General features: G+C 53.8%; 10 protein-coding genes across 10 annotated transcripts; 4 read left to right on the forward strand and 6 right to left on the reverse strand.

The window, feature by feature from the left end:
• Window positions 1-1,382: 1,382 nt before the first annotated feature.
• On the reverse strand, window positions 1,383-2,790 carry PG986_006318 (smp-30 gluconolaconase lre-like region containing protein; the record flags this gene model as incomplete). Its single annotated transcript, XM_066842540.1, has 5 exons — window positions 1,383-1,698; window positions 1,758-2,076; window positions 2,163-2,575; window positions 2,665-2,684; window positions 2,740-2,790. 5 exons carry the CDS (start codon window positions 2,788-2,790, stop codon window positions 1,383-1,385), a joined length of 1,119 nt encoding a protein of 372 aa, XP_066702402.1.
• Window positions 2,791-3,887: 1,097 nt separating this feature from the next.
• Window positions 3,888-5,148, forward strand: PG986_006319 (uncharacterized protein; the record flags this gene model as incomplete). The annotated part of the gene is made up of 2 exons (XM_066842541.1): window positions 3,888-4,136; window positions 4,204-5,148. 2 exons carry the CDS (start codon window positions 3,888-3,890, stop codon window positions 5,146-5,148), a joined length of 1,194 nt encoding a protein of 397 aa, XP_066702403.1.
• Window positions 5,149-6,438: 1,290 nt separating this feature from the next.
• Window positions 6,439-7,600, forward strand: PG986_006320 (uncharacterized protein; the record flags this gene model as incomplete). The annotated part of the gene is made up of 3 exons (XM_066842542.1): window positions 6,439-6,643; window positions 6,793-7,035; window positions 7,359-7,600. 3 exons carry the CDS (start codon window positions 6,439-6,441, stop codon window positions 7,598-7,600), a joined length of 690 nt encoding a protein of 229 aa, XP_066702404.1.
• A 487-nt stretch (window positions 7,601-8,087) lies between these two features.
• On the reverse strand, window positions 8,088-10,095 carry PG986_006321 (endomembrane protein 70; the record flags this gene model as incomplete). The annotated part of the gene is made up of 2 exons (XM_066842543.1): window positions 8,088-8,106; window positions 8,162-10,095. The coding sequence occupies 2 exons, from the start codon at window positions 10,093-10,095 to the stop codon at window positions 8,088-8,090; spliced, it is 1,953 nt and encodes a 650-aa protein (XP_066702405.1).
• A 3,504-nt stretch (window positions 10,096-13,599) lies between these two features.
• On the reverse strand, window positions 13,600-14,361 carry PG986_006322 (coiled-coil domain-containing protein; the record flags this gene model as incomplete). Its single annotated transcript, XM_066842544.1, has 2 exons — window positions 13,600-14,101; window positions 14,207-14,361. 2 exons carry the CDS (start codon window positions 14,359-14,361, stop codon window positions 13,600-13,602), a joined length of 657 nt encoding a protein of 218 aa, XP_066702406.1.
• A 919-nt stretch (window positions 14,362-15,280) lies between these two features.
• PG986_006323 (Ubiquitin-conjugating enzyme) lies at window positions 15,281-16,547 on the forward strand (the record flags this gene model as incomplete). The annotated part of the gene is made up of 4 exons (XM_066842545.1): window positions 15,281-15,342; window positions 15,412-15,506; window positions 15,562-16,385; window positions 16,461-16,547. The coding sequence occupies 4 exons, from the start codon at window positions 15,281-15,283 to the stop codon at window positions 16,545-16,547; spliced, it is 1,068 nt and encodes a 355-aa protein (XP_066702407.1).
• Window positions 16,548-16,968: 421 nt separating this feature from the next.
• Window positions 16,969-20,850, reverse strand: PG986_006324 (uncharacterized protein; the record flags this gene model as incomplete). Its single annotated transcript, XM_066842546.1, has 2 exons — window positions 16,969-20,188; window positions 20,312-20,850. 2 exons carry the CDS (start codon window positions 20,848-20,850, stop codon window positions 16,969-16,971), a joined length of 3,759 nt encoding a protein of 1,252 aa, XP_066702408.1.
• Window positions 20,851-22,607: 1,757 nt separating this feature from the next.
• On the forward strand, window positions 22,608-23,756 carry PG986_006325 (MT-A70 family; the record flags this gene model as incomplete). The annotated part of the gene is made up of 1 exon (XM_066842547.1): window positions 22,608-23,756. One exon carries the CDS (start codon window positions 22,608-22,610, stop codon window positions 23,754-23,756), a length of 1,149 nt encoding a protein of 382 aa, XP_066702409.1.
• A 133-nt stretch (window positions 23,757-23,889) lies between these two features.
• PG986_006326 (mitochondrial 54S ribosomal protein uL23m) lies at window positions 23,890-24,514 on the reverse strand (the record flags this gene model as incomplete). Its single annotated transcript, XM_066842548.1, has 2 exons — window positions 23,890-24,394; window positions 24,459-24,514. The coding sequence occupies 2 exons, from the start codon at window positions 24,512-24,514 to the stop codon at window positions 23,890-23,892; spliced, it is 561 nt and encodes a 186-aa protein (XP_066702410.1).
• A 511-nt stretch (window positions 24,515-25,025) lies between these two features.
• PG986_006327 (class I glutamine amidotransferase-like protein) lies at window positions 25,026-26,124 on the reverse strand (the record flags this gene model as incomplete). The annotated part of the gene is made up of 4 exons (XM_066842549.1): window positions 25,026-25,257; window positions 25,315-25,822; window positions 25,908-25,945; window positions 26,024-26,124. 4 exons carry the CDS (start codon window positions 26,122-26,124, stop codon window positions 25,026-25,028), a joined length of 879 nt encoding a protein of 292 aa, XP_066702411.1.
• Between the last annotated feature and the right edge of the window lie 151 nt (window positions 26,125-26,275).

The following is a 26,275-nucleotide window of genomic DNA, read 5'->3' on the forward strand; positions in this document are numbered from 1 at the left end:
CCCTTCTCTGTTAGCTATATTGCTTTCGCATCGCAAAATGCGGTTGCCACGAGGAACATGTCCGAGACCTGTCGACACCCGGATCGGTTGCTGCCTATAAGACAGTAGTGCGCCTTATTCGAGATAAAGCGTGTGGGCGGTCTACACGATCTTGCCTTGTATCACGTCCCACGGCATCGTCACACATTTCCACCCCCGATTGGCAATCCGAATACCTGGTTCGACTGTTAATATTGAAAGAAAACCAAAAGTGCGGTCACAGAGATGGCCAGTCCTGGTTTTTCCGACCTTTCGGCCGGAAGCATGGCTTCTGATGACATGTGATGCCCGCTGGTGCATAGAGCCAGCCCCCTACCGCCTTGCCTCGATTATGCGAAAACTACTGTCCGCGCAGGCCAGAGAGCATACATTCTCAGATGATGCGGCACGAATTGACCGTCTGGGACCCGTCGTGAACGTTTGGTGATACGACTGGCCTCGTTATGTCGTTTCCCGTCCCCATCGGCGTACTGATTTGGCCCCGACGTGACGTACCAGGTTGACAGGGCAAGTTCCGCCGAGACAGGATTCGTCGCAGCTCCCTTGCCTGCAGGAAAGTTTATATCGACATGCATGTTCATGGCTGCTGGATGTAGCCTCGACACTAGGAAAATAGGGCATCTGTCTCGGGAAGCCGCAGTTTCTCAACCTCGTCTGCAAAAGACCATTGTTCAGGTCCAACGCCGAATTCCAAGCCACCGATAACATTAATCAATACTGCAGGATCTGTAGGTAGTATCCAGACTGACCATTATGTCCAGATATCTGACGAAGTGGCCTCCCGGAGTCATCGTAGTGTATGTAGTCATTCCCGGTGGGACTGCGAACCATACACGACCCGATGCTGTACTCGTGAGTTTATTTGGGAGAAAAAGTCCGGCTTTGCCATTAAACCGGATCACAAAATGCATCAAGGTGGTTGAGAAGCCGGGCCAGTGCACCAGTGAGTCGCTGAACGGACTGCAGGTCAAGGTGTACTCGCGGTATTCGAGAAGAGTTACGGCGGACAGGGGCCACACAAACCGCACATACGTGCCGGGCAAAGCCCAGCCGGCTCTACCCCTTTGAGAAACGACACGAGTGGTGTGGGATCTTTAACACAACAGGGCAGCTGATTCGTTGGTAAGTCTGGTGACGATGATAGATGTTATACTGGCCTTTGTACGAGAGGATCTTTCATGGCGAACTGTAGGATGCCGAACTAGTCCCAGATCATCGTACCAATAGCAGTGTTCTGTTTTAGCGACACTGCCTCTGCCAGCTTCATAGAACCTGATCGCAAGAGACAACCATATCAAGCCTGAAGGAGTCATTTTCAATCAAACCTCATCGCCCAGCTACTACTACAGTACGTCCACGGCGGAGCTCCCATCGCGGACTTGCAGTCTGAATAGCCTCTGTTCTGCACAGATAAACATTTCGCCCTGTTTGCCGAAGCAGAAGTTGGAGCAGCCTCCCGCTATTTTGATGAGTCCCAGGGGCACGCCACCAGGGCTCCAGATCTCAATGCCGCCTCCACATGCCGCATACACATTTCCCATGTCGTCACATTGCACCGCAACTGGAGCCCCTTCCATAGCAAATGCGAAGACACGCTTGTTTGCGAGAAATGTTTGGCGACCGCGACTCAATATATCAAAGGCATAGATTGTAGCTGGTCTTTTCATGTTTATATTAGCAACTGGCCATTGAACGGGGGATACTCCTGATGGACTCACTGAATGGACGAGAGGTCACCGCTGTCCCTTGGTGCGCCTACATCGGTTATGTAGAGCGTATCCTCGTCTGGGCTGAAACACAGACCCGTCGGTGTCCCGAAGCCATCAGCCACTACTCGTAGACTACCAGCCAGCTCGGGGTCGTACCGATATACGTGGCTCGGTAGTTGCGGCGAGGGCCGGATCTCCTTTGCAAACCCAAGGGGCGGGTCTGTGAACCAGATAGCACCATCCCTGGATACAGTGGCCTGCTGGGGCGAGTTCAGCGGCCGGCTACCGAAAGAAGTGATGACTTCTTGAGGGGATTTGTTCCGCGGCACTTCCATTAGTGTTAGTAATACTGCTTGTTAATCTGGAAAACGTATCGCAAATATTGAAACCGAGCAGGATAGGGACAGGCCTCACTGTAGTATAGACCCCCTGTTTCGGGTTTCAGTGTGCCCTGTGAACAGTACAGCAGGCCTTGACGGTAGGCACATGCGCCGGCCGGCATGGGCAAGTTTGGTGGTGGACGGAGCTTCGACCACTCTACAGCCACGACGTGGCCATCGTCTTCGGCCTGATTTATGCGAATCTTGGATATCAGCACTACGGGAAGCTGCGAGCTGCTGGTGGTCTGTAGCAGGTCTGACGTGATCCAAAGCTCATCGTACTCTGGAAGGTAGACGCAGGCATTATGAAAGAAGGGACTGCGAGATGTGGTCGACGAAGTAAGAAGGAGAGAATACTCTACGCCGTCTCTCCCAAAGATAGATTCGAGGCCCGCATGGTACTGTTTGATGGCGATCGAGTCCGAGGCAATGGCAGTCGAGGGCTGCCTGGAGAATTATGTAGTCATCAGTGGCGGGGTCCCGACACTTTTTATCCTTGGAAGAAGTATCCAACGAGCTGACGTGAAACTACATACTTGTTTCTCAAATCAACGACCTGTGATTGGTTAGTTCGCCTTCCTATTCTGTAAGCTGGATTTGCTGAATCCTACCTCGAAGTCTGCTGGGTTTGATTCGATACCTAATTGTATAACGGCGGCCATCGTGAGCGAATCTGAAGGAAACGTCCTGCTGGGGAGCCAGAATCATGCGTGCATTTACATGCATGTCAGTCCAGCAAGTTCGTGACCCAGTCAGTGGAAAGTGCGCCTAGCAATGTCTGTGCTAGATCAAACCGGCACCCATCACTTCGAATAGCAGCAGGAGACAATTTCAACGAACAGTCCGCAGCCGGTGTGCCAAGGGCTAACTAAGATCAACCAGAATCGTCTTTTGACATCCATGTTGCTTGCATTGAGATGTTGGCCTGCCTGCATACTGGAAGGAGCTACCCCGCTTAAAGTTTGGTGATACAGCAAGTACTTCGTAGGTCGTAGCTGCCTTTCCAGTTACATCGAATGCATATAACCAATCATAATTTGTCACTTTTCAAATACGTCCTGCTATATCACGATAGTCAAGGCTCGCCTGGGGCTTTCCTCAGCCCTCGGCAATCTTCGGCTAAGGAGGGACTTGCGCATGTACCTACTTGTAAGTGCAAGCCACCTGCTGCCCGGAATATGTACTGGGTGAATGCGGCATTAGCTGCTGGCACTGCACTATCCAACTTGCTCCAGGTCACGAGGTCATTGTTCCAGCGTACCGGAGCACGAGCACAAGCCTCAATATCCAACCGCAAACGGAATGAAGTCTGTGTTAGCTGAGATCTGATGGGATCGAGTTCTTAATAACATATACAGGACTGGGCGTCAAGTGAGGTTCCGCCTCAATGTCAGCTGTTCCTAAAGTCCGGGAAACTGCCCTTCCCCTGGTCTAGGCAACCTACTACTAGTTTGAGCTTAGCAGCGCTCCTCACTCTGCTGCCCCCAGATTCTCAAAACTGGAACTTCCCCATATTTCCTGTCCTTGGATCGCCAAAACCCGAAAGTCGATGATAACCGTCATATTGCCGAATCCCGCCCCTCTTGACCTTTTTATTTCCAATCGCCCTTCCGCCATCACCATTGACGTAGAGCCTCGGCATGACCCATTTCTTGCTAGGTTAACTACATACAACATTCTTCCCACCCGAATCCTCCGTTCTCCTACCGACGAAGCATCCCCCCCCCCGGTCCATCTATGGTGCGCGCAGTCTAGAGGCATGCCACCATCTCTCGGCGCACACGATGCTGCCATGTCCGAAGCGTCCGGTACCAGGGAGCCCCATGCGGATTCAATCGTCAGCAAGATGGACGACGTCGTCAAGAAGGCCGGCAGTGCCATCTCTGGAAACAAGAGGCTGGAGGACAACACCGACAGCATGGTAGCCGCCAAGTCGAAACGCCCGGACAAGCATAGCATGGACTACATGGTGCGCTCCGGTATTGCCGGGGGTATCGCAGGTTGTGCCGTATGTACCTCTCACTCCAATGCACTTGGAACCTCTGTTCTGAACACACCCTGACATCTATGAATAGGCCAAAACATCTGTCGCACCTCTCGACCGTGTCAAGATCCTCTTCCAAACGAGCAACCCCCAATTTGCGAAATATACGAGTTCATGGATCGGCCTCGCGCGAGCGCTGCGTGATATATATGGGCGCGATGGAATCATGGGACTTTTCCGCGGCCACTCTGCGACACTCCTGAAGATCTATCCCTACGCCGCCATCAAATTTGTCGCCTACGAACAATACCGCGCATTTATAGTTGGTAACAGAGCCCAGGAAACATGGGGGCGGAGGTTTACGGCCGGCGCATTGGCGGGCGTCACGTCCGTCTTTTTCACATACCCTCTCGAGGTCATACGTGTGCGCCTGGCCTTTGAGACGAAGCATAGGAGCTCCTCGCTGGTGGACATATGCAAGAAGATATACCATGAGCAACCAACCCCGAAAGCGACACCGGGGACTGCCCACGGCGTCGCATCAGTCGCCTCGGCAACTGCCGCAGCGGTCACCCCGCGGAACGGCATGATCAACTTCTACAGAGGGTTTTCTATGACGATGCTCGGCATGGTCCCGTACGCCGGAATATCGTTCTTAACACACGACACGATGGGCGACCTGTTTCGCCTACCCTCCATCAGAAAACACACCACACTGCCCCGGCCTGCGAATGCGCCGGCGGACAGGCCAGCACCCTTGCGCGCATGGGCCGAACTGACATCCGGAGGTATCTCGGGGGCAGTGTCGCAGACGGTTTCCTACCCGCTCGAGGTGATTCGACGGCGGATGCAGGTCGGCGGCGCCGTAGGGGATGGACACCGCCTTCGCATAGGAGAGACGGTGGGTCTAATCTTCAAGGAGCGTGGCCTGTCCGGCTTCTTTGTTGGGTTGAGTATTGGTTATGTCAAGATAATACCGTTGAGCGCCGTGAGCTTCTATACGTATGAGCGGATGAAGACGGTGTTTGGTATATAGATAAAGGTCGGCTGGGAATCTTGAGAGGGGGGGCTTGAACGGAGTAAGGCGTTGGTTTTCTTTTGGTATACCTAGAGGGCAGCCTGCAGCATTTACGTGCGTGTATATGGATATCACGGGAGTCGGTAGACCGAGCGAGCGCGGCATCATAGCTGTCGGCACCAAGATAGAAGGAGGATTCCGTGTAGCATTTTGTGGCATATCACATACAATACGCGAAGGATGAATTGGGTATTCTTCACATGACAAACTGGCATGGCATAGTCAACTCTTTTATGGGAAGCTGACAACTCGGCTGTTATTTGTTTTTCCTTTCTTTGATACAGTTCGCCTGCATACATACGGAATTGCTTTTTGCTGATCAAAATAGCAGCCGAGGTCATACAGGCGAGAAGTCGACAGCCACTGGGCAAGACCGGTAATGAAGCCGTTCCTCTTTCATCCGCGTCTCTCTTCCTGGGCCGGTCGATTTTAGCAAGATGGCGTATACAATAAAGTTCCGCCTGCCGTAACCAACTGGGCCACGCATTGTATGTATATATAATGTGGCATAACATGGTAAAACTCGGAGGTTATCCTTCCACGCCGCCCAGACGATGATCATCACAGCTCATCTACAACATGTCTCAGGTCGTAAACAGCCGGGTCTCTCCCCTTGGGGTACTACCGGGCACGCCGCCACGATACGCTAACTGGTCCGATTGGGCGGGCCACACGCCGTCGGCGCTGGGAGGGGAGAGACGGTCTCACTGCCCCCTGATGTCAATGGCCTTTGCTTTGGGTTTCTGCACACGCTTGGACTTTGTACCAAGTCCGCGCCGAGGCTGGGATGGAGGATGAGGAAAAAGAAACGAGCTCAGCTCGGGATGATCTGCAGGTTCGGATAGTGAGTGCAGAACTGGTGAGTGAGACACAGGCAGCAACAGGTCAGACGATATGCGGGTGATGCTGCTGCAGTGACTGCGGGTTTTAAATACGGGGTCGAGAACGCCCGTCGTTATTGCTTCTGGAGATGCCTCCTAGACACCTCTTTTTCCTTTCTTTCCTTCTTCTCACACGAGCCGCATGATCAGCTGAAAAGCGATCTACGGGTTCACTGCTGTCAAATATACATACATAGAGACGTGGTACACTTTGAGACTCTTCTCCTGTACTTCGGATATCTTTTCATATACCTTACTTCCGAAATCTTGATATCATTGTTTCTTGCCCGCTCTCAAGGCCCGGGCGATTGAGTAACGCATTATAGCCACACTCCCATTCGCATATATACACAAAACCATCATCGCCATGGCGGACCCATACGTGCTGCAAGAGGCCGTAAAGCCCATGTCGGCGGCCGAAGAGCACAACCAGCCGGTGCCCGACCCCGTCGCGCATTTCAAGGCGATATCGTGGTGCCGCGCCCTCATCGAAGACAAGGCGAATCTCGAGGTCATCGTGCCGGACCGCCGGCCGCTGGAGTCGGGCGAGTCCAACTTTGTGCGCAAAACGAGTAAGTCGGCTGGGCCCTCTCTATCCGGATCATCAGCACTCACACAGCATCCTCCCTCTCTCTCTCTCTCTCTCTCTCTCTCTCTCTCTCTCTCTCTCTTACCCTCACTCTCTTTCTCAGAAATGAGGAACTCCTAGGAAAGCTAACAGAACCCGCCCCTTCCGCAGTGAACAAACCCACTGCCATCAAAGCCTGCCTCTCCTTCTCCCGCCCCGTGCGCGCGCACCCGAAACTGCAGACGACCTCGGACAGCGCGGTCAGCAAGAGCAAAGAGCTCCTGTCGGGCGGCGGGCCCGAGAACAACGAGAACCCCAAGAACCCCTTCCTGCTCTTCAGCGCCCTCGTCGACATCGGCGTCGACTGCCAGAGCTACGCGGGCACCATGCACGGGGGTTATACGCGGTCCTGATGGACGAGGTCATGGGGACGGCGGCCAATTTTCAAAGTGGTGAGTCCCCTCCTCTCCTCTTTTCTTTTTGTCCCGTCTTTCATCATGTGTTGAGCATAGCGTGTCACCCCACCCCCTTTTCCTTTCTCCTTTTTTTTTCCATTTGTTCGTTTTCTATTTCCTACAAATACTACGGAGCAATGTGCATGAGACTGTGTCTAGGCGTGTGAGTAAGAGAGAGAGAGAGTGAGAGAGAAGAACTTTTGAAACTCTAGGAACCTTGATTTTAAACAAAACCCCCCCTTGCCCCCCTTTTGTGTCATCTAGGCCAAGTCAGATACGACGAGCCCCATGAAAACGACCTGATCACCTCGGCCCTAGCCAACGGCGCCTACACGGTGCGCTTCACGACCAACATGCGCCGCGCCGTCCGCACCCCGCAAGTCGTCCTCGTCCGCGGCCGCGTCATCAGGCGCGAGGGCCGCAAGCTGCACCTGCGCGGCTCGATGGAGGATAAGAACGGTAAGCTTATTTTCATTAGTTTCCTCCACACCCCGCCTGTAGTTTAGGGGAACAGAAAGAAATAGGGGACAAGGAGAAAAGCTGACCGTGACCTGTTTATCAATAATAGGAGATGTTCTGGCTGAAGCCGATGGACTCTGGCTGTGCATGGCCGAAACTGTTGGACGAAGCCAACTGTAAGGGGTTGGTTGGTGCGTTTTGAGAAATACCATGTTCGTAGGATCACTGGGAAAGGAGTCGTCAATGATGTATATTTGTGATGCTGCTTGCATAGAAAAATCGCTATCGAGAGTTTGGTATTTGCTTAATTATCGGTTAATTACGTTGACTTTTTACTAAGCTGCCCCCATGGTCATTACAACTGTACACCTATTTACAGGCCGTTGATGATAGATATGATAGACATTATGACCTTTCCCGGCGAGAATTTCCAGATTTGGTCCTCCCAAGAACGCCTAGTTGTGGCCCCCACTGCTGTGCCAAAAGCAAAAAATACATCTATCCATTACTTCGTATGCCACATCGATATTGATCTCAGTCCACCTTGATAGCGCTGTAGTCTAGGTTAGTAGGGGCGTCATGCCTATATGGAAACCAAGACGACTTACTTGTAAATCCTCCGGACAAACATGTATGCCGTCAGGAAGCCAACAGTGCCCGTCAAAAGCCCATACACACAGCATGCCATGAAGCTGTAGCTGAAGAAGAGCATCGAGCTGACAAAGCCCGTGATATGTAGTTTGACAAAATAGTACCACACACAGTAGAGGAACACCCAGACGGCACTCCCTCCGCCAACGAAGAAAGACTGCCACCACCAGTGGTAGTTCTCGGAGCAGAGCTGGATGTAGACAGTCACAACTGTGACCTCGGCGATGGTGAGAATGAGAATGACGGAAACAACCGCGAGGAAGCCGAAGACGTAGTAGTAGCCGCTCTTGTCTTGCCACATGGACTGGAAGACGAAGAGAAGCTCGATGAAGATGACCGCAAACGGAATGAGGCCAGCTAGCAAGATCGACTGGAGACTCTTGGCGTACCAAGCCTGATGTGGGATTTGTCGGGGGATGCTGCTGGTTTTTGTTGGGTGTTCCCAAGCACCAGTTCGGACGAATCCGTACCATGCGCCGGCGTAGACAAGAGGGACCTGGATACAGAGCCAGAGTAGAGCCAGCGCAATTAGGGTGCCGAACGGGATCGCGGTGCTCGAGGCTTGGGCCCAGACGAACAGATTCAGAATGAAAATCAGGCCGAACAAAAGACCAGGGAACAGAACCGCCGTTACTAGCGCGTTCCGCCTGAAGTCTTGGCCATCGAATGTTCTATACACCCGGGCGGAGAAGTACCCAGAGAATGCGCTGCCGAAGATGAACAAGCCAACACCGGCACTGATGAAGCCACCCCGGAAGCTCGGGTTCAAGACGCCGATAGCACTGAGGAGCACGAGTCCCACGGCCATGAAGAGCAATTGCATGCCGGATCCTACGAGGGGAGCCAAAAGATGCCCATGCTCAGGTTTCCGGAAGACGTCAGCATGTAGGAGTTTCCATCCCGTAACGTCCTCGAGAGCCTCGTCTTCGGATGTGATGTCACCGTCTTTCTCGCCAACACCTTCCTGGTCCAATAAGCCAAGGCCTGTAGCCTTCTCGGAGAGAATCCGTGGGCTCAGACCTCCGGACAGTCTCTTGCGCTTGACACGGAGCTTTCCGTCTTCAGCAAGTCCCTCTCTATAGTTTCTGATGTCGGTTCTGATGGTCTTTGCCAGAATCATAAGGACAATGCCGGTAAGGAGACCACAGATGATGAGCGAGTTGACAATGGCCAACCAGTGGATCTTGGAGCCCTCTTCTTGGTTGACAAAGTACAGATCCCAGCGATGGTTCCACTCGATCGACTCGTCCTCTCGGAAATAGACCGAGTAGGTATAAGGAACAGTCATCTTGGCATCGTCGTCAATGCTCTCAGTCTGTTCTGGGTAGTAAGAGGAGTCTGGGTATTTGAGAGTCAGGTCGGTGGTCTTGTTGGGCGCCATGTACAACTCGAAGTTCTCATCGAGGCTGTGCAGGTCCTTGGGACAGCCATTCTCGCGCCTGACGCCAGGCCCGATGCTCTTGGTGTAGACTTCGAAGCCAACGACGACCTTCTCGCCCCTTTCTCCAGCTCGGCCCGGCGCTCGTCGGTGACGGATAACGATAGTGTGGTGGTTATTGAGGAAGTAACGGGGCCTTCCCGTGCTCGCCGAGTAGTCGGTAAAGCCGAGCTTGAAGCCCGAGGCGTAGTACTTGCGTGACTTGTCCACGGTCACGAAGCTAGTAGCACCTGGAAGATTGTCCACAATCCATTCCACCACGTACCCGTCTTTCACCAATTCCTGGGCCCATTTGAGGTCTTTCCCAGTGATCTCCTTGTTACACACGAAGCTGCACTCCTGGTCCTTGCCCATGGCGAGATCGAGGTCGGACGTAATGATTCGGTCGCCACGCAGAACTTCGCCCAGATTCAGCGATATACTCTGGCCGCCGAGCAGACCACCCCCGGCCATCTTGCCCGTCGGGGGCAAACAAACGGCAGATCATTGTAGGCGTATTGCAATTGGGTGTTGTCGGAGTAGACTTTGTTGACGAGTAATGGGATCTGGTCATTGTCCTTGTAGCTGCGAATCGACCAGCCTGCATAGAGGTACCCGGCGTTAGCAAACTCAGTCTAGCGCTGTACCCTGCACCACGTAGGACCCTTACCTGGTATGTAGAACGCATGCGCATTGGATATCACCAGCGACGACACTAGCCATTTCAAACCCATCTTGCCAAAGTGACCCATGTTGACCTTGGCCTTATCCCGCAACACTACCGTGGCTCCAGATGCATTCGAGATGGCAAACAAGACGGGAGGGGCCGTAGGGAAGATTAGACTCCGGCCTTTGTTCCAGACTATAGGAAGAGGATAGAGGTTCCACGAGCACCGGGGATAACGGGTGTTTTGACAGCAGGCACCCGGGTCGGGATCAGATCAGGGTTGTCTTAGACGTGACTCGGAAGCGTCCAGGAACACAAAAAGTAGGCAGCGGTACACAGCGTCGCGGGTGGGCAATCCAGGGATTCCGAGATGGGAGCGCAAGTTTGCGAAGGATCTCGGGGAAGGCGCGATTATTATCTGATAAACTAAGCCGTTGAACGAGCGTAATCGGTACAGAGTACCCTTGCGACGATTGATTGGTAGGGCGTGGGAAGATCAACACAGCAAGGCGTTGCGACAGCCAGCGAACGAAACAGCGCCCCAATTGCTGGCAGTCTCACCAATGGGTGCGGGAGAATGACCGGCTGTCCGGGGAACCAGAAAAGATGGCTGGCGGTAGCCGAAGTGTTGGAGGGGGGTGGTGGTGTCGCGGATTGCTGCCGACGTGCAATATATGCGCTACAGAACAGATAACGGAACCTTCCAGGGGCTGGATTTGGCGTTGCTTTTGACAATGAGGAAATGTTTCGGGGCGAATCAGCAGAGGAGACACGGTCGGCGCAAGAGAGACTCGACACGACGGGTAACGAGGAGAAGCCACAAAGAAGCAGTTCAGGAGAGACAAGAAGCCAAGTCGGCCAAGCCAAGGTCGCAGGTGTGGGAGAGGGTGGTGGTGGCAGTAGTGGTGGCAGCGAGTCCCTTAATCTGTAAATTATTATCTCCAGGTTTGGCCCCCCCTTGGCGAATGCAGGACGAGTTGCTGGAATGGCCCATTCATTTTAGAGTTGAGGCCTTCGCGGCTCCTAGCGCAGCTGCTAACGAGAAATGCCGCTAAAACACGCAGGCGAGACCCGCAGAGTCAAGGCCCGGGCCCCTCTTTCCCCTCGGAATCCCTCCCAGGACGGCCAGAAGGGCGCTATCGACTCTTAGGTTAGTGTTTATCCTGCAGGGTATCACGTGTAAGCAAAGCAGTTGCCAGGGGCGCACTTCCATGTACGTTACGCGTATGACGTTCTGCTGTCCAGTCAAGTCGAGGGCCTGCCCGCAATGCGTGTACGTGATATCTCACCAGCTTCGTGTCATTCGCAGACTGCTTCCGCCCTCTGGGTCACAGTCTTCACATGTACATACATGTATTCAATTGAATGTCGGTCGACTTGATCGTAGTTGCATAGAGGTGAGATTCAATAATGCGCATGATCACCTACTTAACGCTATGGTATTTCGACCTTTACCGTGGTTTTGGAGATGGGCATCTAAAAAAGGAGAAAACGCATTGCCGTTTCTAGGAGTCCACCCCTTACTACACAGGCACAGCCAACAATGTCGGCTCGGCTGACAAGAAACTTCCCCTTCAGTTTCGCTACAGTGACATCGATGTCTTCAATTTCCCTATGTAGGAAGTTCCTATCCTTCCGATTGACCATGTCATCTTCTATCAACTTGAACATTCGGGCTCGAGTTTTCCCAGCGTTTGCCTCGTCATGTCGTGAGCAGTCTGCTAACATTCTCGCAGAAAAGTCCATTCCCAGCCTCCTTCGTGAAATATCTCAAGCCGCGACCGGCGCAGCCTCAGCATCTGCTAATAGTACTTGGTCGCGATGTCAGTGATATTAGGCCAGGCCAATATTGCCCTTGCTGGCGCAGACAGTGGCGACATCTTCTGGAAGTTCTGGGTGTGGGCCCTCTATCGTTGCAAGCAAAATCACTGTAAGACAATGTCCAAGATACTCTCAAAATATAATTGATGTGTTTGAGATGCTGGCCTGGCTGTGCATTCGGATGGCCAATTGCAACTGGGCAATAGGATTGTTCATCGCTCTGCTGCGCAGACGAAGTTGTGGGCAAACAAGAAGGAGGCTACATACCGCCCTGAGTTCCCAGGCAAGTATATGAAAAGGGATTATGGTATTATCCCGGGAGTCTTGTAGTTGGAAGGTCAGAACCATCGAATGCACTTCCAAGAGTTCCTTGTACCTATCGCAGCTTGCCAGGTTTATCCCATGGGACTTGCTTAAATACAGATAAGCACTATCGTTGCTATCTTTAGCAGCCTTTCATTATTAGATATTACATTTTCTCGTATTACTCAGACTCGTTCATGCCACCAAGTCACTGCGATAATTTCAAATGGTTCCAGCAAGATGGATGAGGCTGTCGCCAGACTTTCACGCCACGGTATGTAGGCCAAAGTACAGTAATTAGATAGCTTTGCGCAGCACCTTTCAGTCATTCCAGAAGGGACAAAGGGTTTCAAACCTTGGGTCTCCCCTCTCTAACTCTGTCTCTGATGCCACACGTACGTCAAAAACGTCAAGCCCCGTCCCAGTGCGCGTGGTCGGGAGATCAGACGATTACGCGGAGGATTTGACGATCCAGGGTTGGGCACAGACATATGAGGCAGTATATTACGGGCTAACAACCCGCGCAGCCAACTAATCCATTTCTGGCTTGCACGGCGGCAATGGTAGGTACTTTAGCCGCAAACGGTCAGACAGGTAGGTCGTTTAGGTACGTGATGTGACATTCACACCTCCTCAGCTCACTCAGCTCGGTCTCAAGCCTCATAAGGATTGCGCCTCGCTTGCGGTCAGTGCAGAGGCGAGGCTCGATCTTTTCGAAACCCAAGAGCTGGGGAGTTAACACACCCTATTCGCGAACGCTGCATGTTAAACCTCAAGCACCAATAAAACCCCTTCTAGAGTTCGCTGTGTTTTGTCTGAAACGTAGACAACGGAATGTAAATATGCTCCCTCTATGCTCGTTGCGTTTCACAGCAGCTGGTCTGATTCCGAAAAGCTGAAGTCATCAGTGGTCCAATAACTATCACCCCGAGAGGGGACCTCGTTTCATAGTGTAGTATAGATGGCCCGTAATACCCTGAACAACATTTGAATGGATGAATATTTGTCTAAGCCATAATCTATTGATCGGAAGTTGACTCTTCTGGATCAAGCTACACCGCAGCGTGTATCGCAGTACCAGCCCGCCCAGTTCCCGATTGAAAAAGGGCTGCTGCTGCGCTGTCCTGTGTTAGCCCATGAAGCCGAGCACGAGACAGTAGAACCCAGCAATAGCAAGTGCAATGCGCCTATCGAGCCAGTCGTCCCTCCACCTTGGCCTTCTCCTTGGCCCGCAGGTCGGCCACCTCGTCGCGCGTCGCGTTGTACGTGGCGGTGACCTGGTTGAAGGGGTTCTCGGGCGACTTCTCGAACTCCTTGCGGATGTTGGCCTTCTTCTGGTTGAGGCGCAGGCCCTGGCCGCTGCCGTCCGACTCCATCTCCTCGAGCCGGCGCTCCTCGTACGCGGCGTACGCGGCCTTGAAGCGCCGCTCCGGGTGCCGGTCCACCTTGTCCTGGCTGTTGCCCGTCACGCCCAGCGCGTCGATGGCGTTGTCGATGCCCGTCGCGTTGAGCGAGGGCAGCGCCGCGTCCAGCTGGCCCAGGTCCAGCGTGCCGCGCCCCGTCTTCTTGGCCGCCGTCTTCGCGTTCTTGGGCGCCTTGCTCGGTAGGCTGGCTTCCTCCTCGGCGAGGGCGGCGTCTTTTTCGGCCTTCTTCCGGGCTTGTTCGGCCTTCTTGACTGCTTCGGCTTCCCTATAGAGTAGAAAAAGTTTCCGTTAGCATCATTCATGGTATGTGGTACGTTTGCGCTTGCTTCTGTCGCAAGACGTGGGCTTTGCTTCCCCGACAGTGACTTACTTCTTCGCGTTGCTCTTGGAGCCCTTGGCCCACTCGGCGTCCTCAGCAGAAGCCTTCTTTGCGTCTTCGACGGCGGCCTTCGCGGCTGCTGCCTCGGCCTTCTTGGCGTTTCCGGCCACCTTCTTGCTGTTTTCGCCTCCCTTCTTTCCTGCCATGTTGAGTGGTTGTTGTCGGCAGTTCTGGCGCTGTTGGGCTATGTGGTCCGCGACACTACTCGGTAGCTACGTAGAAATGGTTGTTGCGACGGCGGAGGTTCAAAAGTGAAGAGTTAAGGTAGAAAAGGTCAGAAACGAGCTGAGCTTTCGGTAGCTGCCTTATGCGATGCGTCACACTCCAGATCTGCCAACCTATGTCGTAATTGGTACTTCCCAGGCACATATACCTATTCAATGCCCAACCAGCTACGACGAGGATGCGAACACTTGCTTTGTAGTCAAGGGATTCTTGAATAGCATTTATCTATCGTTCTAGTAATTCATTACTCTTTGCAACCCTCCAATGCTATTGTGTTCGGGCATTGTCAACCTCTTGTCGAGCTTTTGAGGCCCGTCAAAAGAATTACCCCGCCACGCAGTCGGCCTTGGAATGGAGGGGCACATGATAAGTAAATCTTGCGTATGGACCCCTGCAGACTGGACCAGCATCCCTGTCATTTCAGGATACAACGTCCCGATCTCAGTCTCGACTGATTAGGTGCCATAGACGTGATGAGCCAATACTATTCATGTCTTGAACATGCGTGTGTTATCCAATATTATCAACGTAGTTCTCCCACCCAGATCGCCAAGTAGACCTCAATTCTTGAATCTCTCGACCTTGAAATGCTCGAAAAGCGGCTGTTTAATTGGCCCCACTTCGCTCACCGCACTTGCAGTACTGGGTTCGATGCTTCAGTTCCTGTTCATGGTTCATGCATAACCACCACGCGCCTAAAGGCTCAGGGGTATCTGGATCTGAACGCCTAGAGTGATTGATACATGAACCAAAACGGTCTATGAATCGCCAACCTACATACCTCATACGTACATCCACCTTGACATTATTCATTAATTCTCCTATGAAACCATAACCACAATGGCCTCAGCCAAGTTTAACAGCCTACCGGCTCTGAGAAAGCAGAACCTGCTGGTGGAGTTGTATGTTGTTTATTCTAGTGCTTCAGTCTTCATATGTACGGTGCGGAACAAAGACTAACACCCGCGCAGCGCCGGCCTGAAACAATCATGCCCCGAAGGCATCTTCGTCAGTCTGACGCCCGGCGACCCCGCCCTCTGGACCGGCGTCGTCTTCGTCCGTGACGGTAAGTCAAGGCACGCGCGGTGAACCAAACCTCAATAATCTTATGGTTCCCCCAGGCCCCTATGCGCCCGCCGTCCTGCGCTTCCAGATCTCCTTCCCGGACGCATATCCGAGGTTACCGCCGCTCGTGACCTTCTCCACCGATATGTTCCACCCCCTCATCACGCCCTTGACCACGTACATGTACAGCACCGACGTGCAGGACAACGGCACCGTCAGCGCCACCGACGAGGAGCGCCTGCCCCCCGGCGGCTTCAGCCTCCGCCACGGCTTCCCGGACTGGTTCGGCCGGCGCAGCAGCAGCAGCCGGAGCCGCGCCGACAGCAGCCACGAGCAGGCCCAGACGACGCCGCCGCGCAACCCGCCAAAGTCGTCCTCAGGTGCAGGCTCAGGCGGCACGCCCGGCTCCCGCGCGTCCGCGGCGACGGGTAACTTCCCGGGCTTCGCCGACACGGCAAAGACCGACATCTCCACGTTCGAGGTGCTGCGGTACATCCGCAGCACCTTCGACGACGAGGCGGTCCTGGACGCCATCCCGCTCGAGGCGGCGGGCAACCCGGGCGCGTGGCACGCGTGGCGCACGCACCGCCACGACAGCGGCAAGGACTTCACCGCGATCTCAACAACAACAACGACGACGGCGACGACGAGCCCGCCGCCTGCAGTGCCGCAGCCCGCCGCCGGAGACGACGAGGTCCCGCCACCGGTCCCCGCGAAGGACGACGCGCCTGTAGCCGCCGCCGCCGCCGCCGGCATCCGGAAGCCCGGCGAGTGGAACTGGGAGGGCGTGTGGGAGGCCCGCGTGAAGAAGGGCGTCGACGCGAGCGTGTCGGAGGCGGTGCTGTATGGCGGGACCGGTGCCGCCGCCGGAGATGATGTGGTGAGTTTGCTTCCGTCCTGCTGGCCCCTTGATCTTTTTCCTTTTCCCACAAGAAACTAACCTCGCTGGACGCAGATCCGATTCTTGAGTATGGAAGAGGGTGACGTGGAGGCTGTCAAGGAAAATCTACTCCGGACCTTGGAGCATACTGCTACTTCCTAAACGGACTTGTGTTCTATGCATACTAGCTACCGCATTTACTCCTACGTACATGTACGAAGCCGACGAGAGTTATTGTGTGGGCATCGGGGTCCGTTACACTCCTGAGGATGTGCATTCAATCTACGTTTGATCACAACCAAATATTATGAGGCCGAAGAGGTCCTAACGGTCCTAAGTTCCAGCCAATGGCGCACTCATTTATATTTACTCGGTTGCTACATGCCGTTGATGCTCCAGCATCTTTTAAAATAGTTTCCATTTTAATTGCAGTAGTATGTTCCGACATTTGTGGCAACGGTAAAGTCGCCTGCCACCTACTCCCCAGTTCCTGCAGAGAAGAAATGTCACGTTTATAATGGTTACATCTTTTACTCTTTTAGATTCTCAAATTCTATGGGTATACGTCTATGCAATGGATGTTTTACAGGTTGATGAGGTCGAGCTCACTGAAATCCGGCGGTGCTCGGCCGTAGACTACCCGGACGTTACTGTCCAACGCCGTGCCCTCATTAGAGATCCAAATATGGTCACTGAACTCCCGCGTGCGCTTGATCTCGTCCTCGCTGACACCAATGTCGTCATGGGGAATCCAGACAGTCGGACGACGCGCGCGCAGAGCCGAATGCGTAAACGCGCGGCGGACCAGCACATCTCTCTCCTCGGGGGTAAGATCCTCGATTTCGTCGTGGAAGCCTCCGTACAACGCCTCGCCGATGGCACGTTGCGCTTCGAGATCCTTCTGCCGCCGTTGTTCGCGGTACCTCGCCGCGCTGTGCACGCCCCTTTCTGCTCGCCCGTATGTCTGGTTCTTAAGGACTTTGCCCCCGCGGACAGCCAAGGAACCTGCGTGTTGAAGTCCCCTAACTGGGGCAAAGTTCCTTAACTTGCCGTTTCTGGGGCTCTTTTCACCGTCACCAGCGCCATCAGTGGTGTCTACTGAATCTGTGGCACGATGGTGGTGTTGAGCAGGAAGACCCTCCTTATCGTACATCCTGTCCTCCTCATCCTCGTCCAGAAGACCAAGGCGCTGGTCTTGGGCTCTTTGGAATGCCTCGTCCCGCAATACTGCTTCGTCTTCAAAGGTAATGGGGAGGTATCTGAACATTGGCCCGAAGGACGAGTTCAGCAGAAGCTGGTAAAGCGCAGTTAAGAAAGTGCATATGACCATGATGATGGCTTGCGGTAGGCATGCCGACTTGCCCTCTGTGTCATTCACAAGGAAGAACAGACCGATGAGGCATATCTCCATCACGTACAAACCAGTGAAGGTCTGGTTGATGGCTCGGGGGTACAAGACACCTCCGGTGTCGAGAGCGAGGCGGTTGACATAAATCATGCTGTACCTGTTGGCGACCCATAGGAGGGCGAAGGTGATGATGGCGAAGATCGAGATAATGGGGGAAATGACGCAGTAGACAAGACCGATGCAGGCAAAGTTGGTGTACACAGGGAAATACGAACCCCACCTCACATTTGGGAGAGTAGTGTTGGTTTCCCACTTGCTACGTGGTGTACTGCTGAAAATCTTCGCAATGATGTACCAGTTGATCAAGGCGCCAATCTGTAGCAAGGTACCCGAACTGGTCGACAATGCCTGTAGAATCATGTAGGAGAAAAAGTAGTTGGAGGCTCCGGGCAGGCTGGTGGCGAGGAGTTCCGCAACGCCCGCGGGGTTGTTGGCCAGTTTAGTAAGCGTCTCGGTAAGTGTCGCACTGAGGGATACAATGAGGAAGACCTGGGCGAACAGAAAGGCGAAATAGGACGACTGGATTGTTTCCGTCTTCTGCGACCCGGTCTTGGCTCCTTTCAAAAAGGCAAGGAAATCCATGATGATGGGGACCAACCACAGTAGCAGTGCAAGCAATATTGCGGGCAACACACCAGAAATTGCCTTGACAGCTTTGAACACTGTTTTATTGTCCTCAAGGAACCTCAGCCAGTGGTAGTTGTCGATCAAGTCCGGAATCTTTTGGACCTGCGAAGTGGCAGCAACAGGAAATGCCCAGAGAATGATCATGCCGCCGACAATCAGGAAATGCATGCCGGTCCGCAACCATCCAGCCCACCAAGTGATGGCCATATTTTCCCAGATAACATCATTGGGAGAGATTTCGACCACCCTGGGGGCCATTTGCCGCGGGATGTGATGGATAACGCTCTGGCAAGCCATATGCGCTGCAACCTGGTGGTTGAACTGGATGAAGGCAGATCTCATCAGGGGAAATTGCTCGGGGTGCTGTTGGTCCATCTCGATCTCCAAGTTGAGCCGCGCAAGTTCACCCCGGCACCAGTAAATTGTATCGACTTTCTTATTGATCAGCGGAAAAGTGGGAAGGAAATCGGGTGTCCACTCGAATCTAGGTAGCCGATGGGTAGGACGGTCCTTCCTTTTGACCCATCTCTCCCATTCTGCCACCTGCCCTGCTCGTTCCTCCTCATAGTCCTCGTTGTAAGCTTTCGGGTACTCAAAGGTCACTTCGTCGTCTCCGCCAAGGAATGGGATCATTCTTTTGATCTTCGCCCACGTTAACGGCTCTTGTTGTTTCGGCGGTTGTCTTTGGTAGCCTTGGGGTATGGGCGAAGCAAAGCCTCCTGCTGGGGGCTTCCAGAACTGATACCATCGAGCCCGTTCATGGTCGTACATGTCCTCCGAGGTATCGGCCTTGCGAACAGTGTTCTGCAGGGGTTTCAGCTCGATGCTCTCCTTATAAGCAGCATTCTGAGACGCGATAGATCCGTTTTGTGAATGGCTAATACGACCAACAGGGGATTTGGGGGAATCCTCGCCCCCGGTAGACGGCCTCAGGTGATCGTTGTCGTCGTGAAGCTGGACACGGCGAGTAGCAGATGCTCGGGTAGCAGGTCTAGACCTATTGGTTTCGGACGGTGCTATCGCCACGAAGCCATTGGTAGTCTCGATTTGGTGGTCGATTTGATCGAAGGTCTTGCCCACGGCCCCCACACCTTTGCCCAGTCCTTGAGTGAACTTCGAGAAGCCGGAGCCGATCACATCCAGCGGATTCCCTCCTGTTGTTGGCTTGTGTAGTCCATCTCCATGCTGATGTTCTTCGAGTTGCTGGGATTCGGCCAGTCCTTCCTGAATGTTGTGTGGCACTTCATGGGTATCGCCACCGCTGTCACCGCCGCCGTTTTCTGCTTGTAACTTGGCAGCAGCGTCTTCCTCTCGCTGGCGGGTCGCTCTCTCCTCCTTCGTTGGGGCCTTGGACTTGGTTTGTTTCCGCATCTTCTTCTCTTCGGCCGCCCTCTTCTTCAATTGGCTTTTCTTGGCCATGCGAACGAGATCCGTCTGCGCCTCCTCCAGCTGTTTGTGGATTTTGTCGCGCTTTTTGACCTTCTCTAGCAGGGCGGTGAAGTCGCGTGTGAGCCAGATATTTCGGATCCCGCCGGGGAAGACGTCAAAAAGGCCCATCAAAGCCTGTTCACTCAGCCATTTTTCCGGTATGGCACTGACCAAGACTGTTGTAGCCGAGGCACGAAGTCGGTGCTCGGCCGTAGTCAGCCAGTCCTGCCGTATCTTTACGAAGACCTTCAGTTCCGCAAAGAAAACCCCACAAACCCAAAGAATAACAGCCACGGCCAGAATCAGGTGTGCCCAATATCGGTTAGTTTTCGACTGAGCCCTATCGACTCTCGGCGTTAGTGTTGCCCTTTCAAGAAAACAATCGACAGGTTTTGGGAGGGAGTACAGGCAGCTCTTAAACAAGCCGTACGCCTATAAGGAATACACCCCGCATGCCACTTACACATTTCCCCAAGCCAAGGTATCGAAGCCCGTGATATTGGCTTGTTTTGACTTGGTATCGTGGGGATTGTTGTCGAAATTCTGGCTGCGGCCGCCATGATAGTTGATTGGTACCAGGATAGGAATGATGACGAGGGCCATGGGTATGAAGATGATGAGCAGCGTCTGGAGGTAGCGCAGGAAGAAGTAGGCATCGAGTCCGCACTTCTTCATAATCTCGCGGTCCTTGAAGCGCATGAGGCCGCTGATCAATCCCCACGGGCTGTCGGGCGGCGGTTCCGTTCGTTCGCGCTCGGGGACGAGATAGGTCTTGGGCTTGAAGATGCGCGCCAGCTTGTTCCGCAAGAGCAGGAAGACGCCCGTCTGGATGCTGAAAACAACCACCGAAGCTCCCACGGCGGACCAGAAGCCCACCAGGTCGAGGCCTTCCTTATCGTGGGCGGCTTGTGCATTCGGGTTGGCCTCGTCTAACGCCGCGGCCTTTCGTATGTGTATTAGGAAGGCAGCCGCCGTTGCGGCGCGTATGTTGGAAGTAGTCATATTTATCGGTATCGGCAAACCGATTAAAGAGCGAGTGTCTCGCGGTTGGTAGCGATGTCGAATTCGATATCCACTAGAGGAGGCGGAAAATTGAGGTCGGGTTGGGCTATGACCTGCCCATATCAAATCGTGACGCTTGTTGGCAGGTAGTGTTCACACACGCATAATGAGTAATGTCAACGGTCAGACGACAATAGTACAGCAGAGCCCCCAAAACCGGCTGTCACGTCTGGTGAACTGGAATAGATAATGCGAAGTGAGCGATTAACGAGGTAGTAAGAGAATGACTGTCCGCTGTAAATGCAGGTAGGAGGACAGAACACCCGTCGAGGGACGAAGTAGCTGGCGGCGGGATAGCTGGTGACAATATGCCTTGCGGTCACAGGTGGAAAGGGATAACATTCAGCTTATTATTGCCAGAACGGCAAGGTTCCATTGCAGCAGCGACCTGAGTCCTGGCTAGCGGCACGATCCATCATCGGCCCCAGAAGGGAGTGGACCAGGTACCCTAAAGTTTGCAGAAAAGCTGTGTCTGGTTTGAGATTGTTTCCAGACGGGCGAATCATTGGCTCGCGGGCGGTGCCCCAAAAAACCTGGCAATGATTTGTATCGTGTAGGGTGACATCAAGTGGTTGCGGACGGGTCGCCAAGCTGCGCCCGACTGGGTTCTAGGCCGGGGGGGGCGAGGAATCTAGCGCCTGCGAAGGGAGCGATAGTGCAGGGGTTCGCGCAGCCTGGCGGACTGGTCACGAATCAGCTCAGAGCAATCACGCCTTCTTTGGGCCGCTCTTCACTGCTGCTCTCGGATGGCAAAGGTTTCAATTCACGCGCGCTTATCCGTACTAACGTAAGCTCAATAAATAAACGTAACGGTTTTTGTGGACTACCAATATTGATATACAGTTGACGTATTCTGTGCACATCCCCGATCGACTATGAACGAGCCACGAGGCCAGAGGAGATGACAGAAAGGAGGGAGAGGGCAGTGCAGTGCGTGCTGGCTGGCTGGCTGGCTGAATGAAGGGTGGCCACCTCAGGTGCAAACGGGTTGCCAAGAACAGCAATCATAATCGAAATGGCTGCAGCGTGCAGTTCTGGAAAGACGGATTTCGTCATGGCCTCTGCTAGCGTGGTTGAGTGGAGGGGTTCTCTCAACAGCCCGCCCCGTTGGGAAATGCGATATCCATCAGTCGCTTGCCTCATCCCGGGCAATCCCAATTTCAAGAGTTGCAAAAATCCCGATTAACCGGTTGTTTACAACGAGCACATCATCAGAGAGCATGATACGTTTTGCCAGAAACGCCACTGGTAACCGGCTGGGATCTGGCGGTGTAAAGAACCTGCTCATTTGTACGATACGAATCCTTAGGTAGAGCAGGAGGTACGTGGTCGTGTACGTACTCATCGATGGTTGGGTTCCAGCGGCATGCGGGTATCAATCAGAGATCAAGTTGATCAATTTTTCGATGTATCTGCATCCCAGTTTTATGTGGTGCGACCCTTCCCTTCGGGACATCTTTCAGCACACAACTCTAGAGAGAGAGAGAGAGAGAGAGAGCTACAATTGCCGATGCCATGTCAGCATCCTTCCTTTCACCTTGCAACCTTAATTGAACTGACAAACCCGGCTCGCGTAAAAGGCCCAGACTTTAGGGGGCGTCGCGGCACAACACAATAAGTTTTACTTCAAAACAGTTGGATCGCCACACACCAGACTAGCTTGCTGCACAGCTTATTCCAGCAGCCTTTTATGGAAGATGGAATCATGCATTCTGTATGGGAATGCAGACAAATCCGTTCTGGTCGTCGACATCCCACGGTCGATTGAACAGGCACAAGTCTTGCCCGGGTCGCCTCGACACCAACCGATGAGGCGTCGGCTTTTGTCTTCCAAGCCTCTGGGAAAGCCATGGCAAGCTCCGTCGGGGAAGACCAGTGCGGCGACGCCGAGTTCGGCATCGGCATCGCCCTCCGTGCTACTAGACGAACTGATGGTGACAGAAACCGTCCGAAACGCATGTGAAGAAGCCAGTCGCCTTTACGCAGGGCCATGGTGTTTGCCACGAATTTGCAGGCCTCCTGCATCAAGTCAGCTCAGCAACGGCTCCCATGCGGCTGCTGCCGGGTCTACGAGGAAACGGGACGATGATCTGGGTGATGCTATTGACGACAGCGACGGCAACAACGGCAAGGCTTATCCTTCACCGTATCTACCAGAAGCCAGCCGTTATCTCCAGGGGTCCATCCAGGGATTGCGGCCCGCTTTCCTGGAGGATGCGCCCAAGTTCGACCTGATCGTACTGGATCCGCCGTGGCCAAGCAGGTCCGTAAAGAGGAAGAAGGCGAGTTACAAAATTGCTTACGACATGCAAGAGATGCGGGACCTGCTGTCTCTGATCCCCGTCGCCGCTCACCTCAAGCCGGACGGCCTGGTGGCAGTCTGGGTGACTAACAAACCGGCCGCCATCGAACTCGTCAAGTCGCAAGAAGGTATGTTCTCGCAATGGGGCCTCGACCTGGTCGGAGAATGGATCTGGGTCAAGATAACAGATTCCGGCGAGCCCATCGTGGGCCTAGAGTCGACCTGGAGAAAGCCCTGGGAGCGGCTGTTGATTGCAAGGAGACGCGGCAGCTCGACCAAGATCGGTCCGGAACGCAAGGTAATATTTGGTGTCCCCGATCTCCATTCCAGGAAGCCAAACCTGAGGCAGCTGTTTGCCGGCATTCTTCCCACGGATTACGTAGGCCTTGAGGTGTTCGCAAGACATGTCACAGCTGGATGGTGGAGTTGGGGCGACCAGACACTCCTTTTCCAACAAAGACACCATTGGGTTGAGGAAGATGTTATTACAGGGGCGACTTCAGCCCACGATCCGAGTGTAGATGTATCAATCGTTCCCCCATAAGATTGATCGCGTGACCCAATACCCGCCGCTTTTGTTCATTTATAGAGACTTTCTTTTTACAGGTATCGCACATGATAGTACAGTTGTGATCGTCGCCCATTCCCATTCATCAGTCTCGTCATCTGTAGTTCTTCTATGATTCCGTCCACTTGGGGTCCAGCTCTCTCCGGTTGTCCCACTTGGCCGCACCGCTCACCAGATCCTTGGCCTGCTTCGCCAGCTTGGTGCGGTCCGCCGTGCGCTTCTCGCCGGCCGCGTTCACCAGCTTGCCGTACTTCTGGTACGTCTCCATCTGCTTCTCCTGCTTCTCCTGGAGCTCGAACCGCTTCTGCGTCATGTCGTCGTGCCACTGCTTGCGCTCCTCCTTGGTCGGCTCCTTGGGCCACACGAACGGCTTCGCCAGCTCCACCGTCATGTACTTGATGGCCGGCGGTCGCTGCACCCGCCGCGTCACCGGGTTGCGGGCCACGGGCTGGCGCATCACGGCGGAGCGCACGCCTAGCGAGGCGACCGAGTAGGCGTGGAGGAGGTAGTCGCGCATGTCGAGCTTGTTGAAGTGCAGCGGCACCTTGAAGGTCGCGAATTGCGGCAGTTGCGACTGGCGGGTCGGCCGGCAGAATGTGATTACATGGTCGGGCCTTTGCTTGCACGGTCAGGCGTATTCTCGCCGGTGGGCTGCTGGCTGGAACGGCATTGACTTACAAGTAAACTTGCTTCAGACCCGTCTTGAACGGCTTAGATGCTGCTGCTGCCGCCATTGTGTCTAGACTGGCAGGGTATTGCGATATCTCGGGACTCCTTGGCGCTACTCATGCGACATCACAGATCGGTAGAAATTCGAGCTTCAACATCGGAGGTACGGCGACTGAAAATCCGGCCCCACGGTCAACTGACAACCAGCCAATGCAGCAAAAGTTGCCGCTACACGGTAAAAGGCTAGACCCATTGAACCTGGGAGCGAGTGAGCTACCCCTACCATACCCCACTAACAACTAATAAATATGAGCCTGGCAGCTGGGGTGCTTCTCAACGTCAGTCAGTCTCAGCTTTTCCCACCGGATAACGAAACAAAACAGGCATTAACACTCTTCTGGATGGACGCAATAATTTTTAGAATAAATGAAATGTCTTTTTTTGTGTTGTTTTACAAGTGGTATCCGTTGAGCTCCGTCAATGATCCTGGACCTTCCTGATCTACCCTGATCTAGCCGCGGTCTACATGCGAGTATCTTATTACTCTGCTTTACAGTTTCCCAATTCTATAAGCCTCTAGACGTCGAGGCCGTCAACAACCTTGCCCTTCACCCAGGTGTGCTGCAAAACGCGGGCAACCTCATTGGCGCACTCCTCATCCACCATGATGCTGACAAGATACAGTGTTGCATCTATGCCAGCAGTTACTCCCCCACTCGTGATTACCCGAAGACCACCTAGGCGCATCGCGGCGCGGCGGACAATGGACTCGCGGCGGCCCTGGCTCTTGAAAGACATGCTGCCCTTTCTGTGCGCATTTGTTAGCAAGAAATGTCATTGCATATTTGACAGTAGTTGAACGTACCGAGCGTTGGAGGGGCGTCGCGTCTCTTGGGCATCGGACTTGCGGCGGATGTAGGGGTTCTCATCCTCTTCGCCGATGTCGAAGCGAAGGTTGTTGACGACGTAGCGGGCCTCCTCGTCTACGTCAGTTCTCTCCTGAGCATCCCGGACAGCGGAGTGACTGCAAAGGTTCTCGAAGGCGGTCATGTAGTCGGGGTGGGTAGTCGCCGACAGGCCGGAAAGGACACCGGCTTCGGCAAGGTAGAGGGCTCCAGTGCAGATTGACAGGAGTGTGCGCTCTCGGGCAGAGTCCTTCTGCTGCAGCTCAGAGTAGGCCTTGATGATGCCCAAGGGCTCTGCCTTGGAGTTGAGGATGTGGTCACTGTCGCCGCCGACAATGACGACTACATCGAAGTCATTGAGTCGCTCGTAAGCCTCCTTGTAGGTGATCTGGGAGCCAACCATGGCGCCCTGTTCAGACAGGACCTTGGGCTCGGCGCCGGCAATGGTGCACTCGAATGCCTTGGTTGCTACAGCATGAAAAAGACATTTAGTTAGTTGCTGCTTCTTGACCTGGGGAATAGCTGCTACACCAGAAATGGGAAAGAAACTTACAAGGGTCATCTTTGTTGTGTTGTGCCCAGGTCAGGGCCCTAGTAATCATTGTTAGCAGAGCTATTTTGAACACAATAACGTACAAAGTCAAGCCTGACTCGTAATGGACAACTTACTCGAAGGGGCCAGCGAAGTCCAAGAGGTTGAACTTCTCCTGCAGAACGAAGAGGACTTCGATAGGCTCATCATTGATGGCCGAGGACTTGTTGGCTGCCATGGTCGGGACAAAATGATGTGAGAACGGCAGTCAATGGCAAGGATGGGAAGCAGGACAGAGTCGAGTGTGACACTGGATGGAGGATATTGCAGTTGGGTTCAGATCAGGTCAGAACTGTTCAAGGTGGTGATGGTGATGGGATTGGATTGGG

The sequence above is a fragment of the Apiospora aurea genome (assembly GCF_038362705.1).
Source record: "Apiospora aurea strain CBS 24483 chromosome Unknown utg000004l_segment0_segment0, whole genome shotgun sequence".
NCBI lineage: Eukaryota > Fungi > Ascomycota > Sordariomycetes > Amphisphaeriales > Apiosporaceae > Apiospora > Apiospora aurea.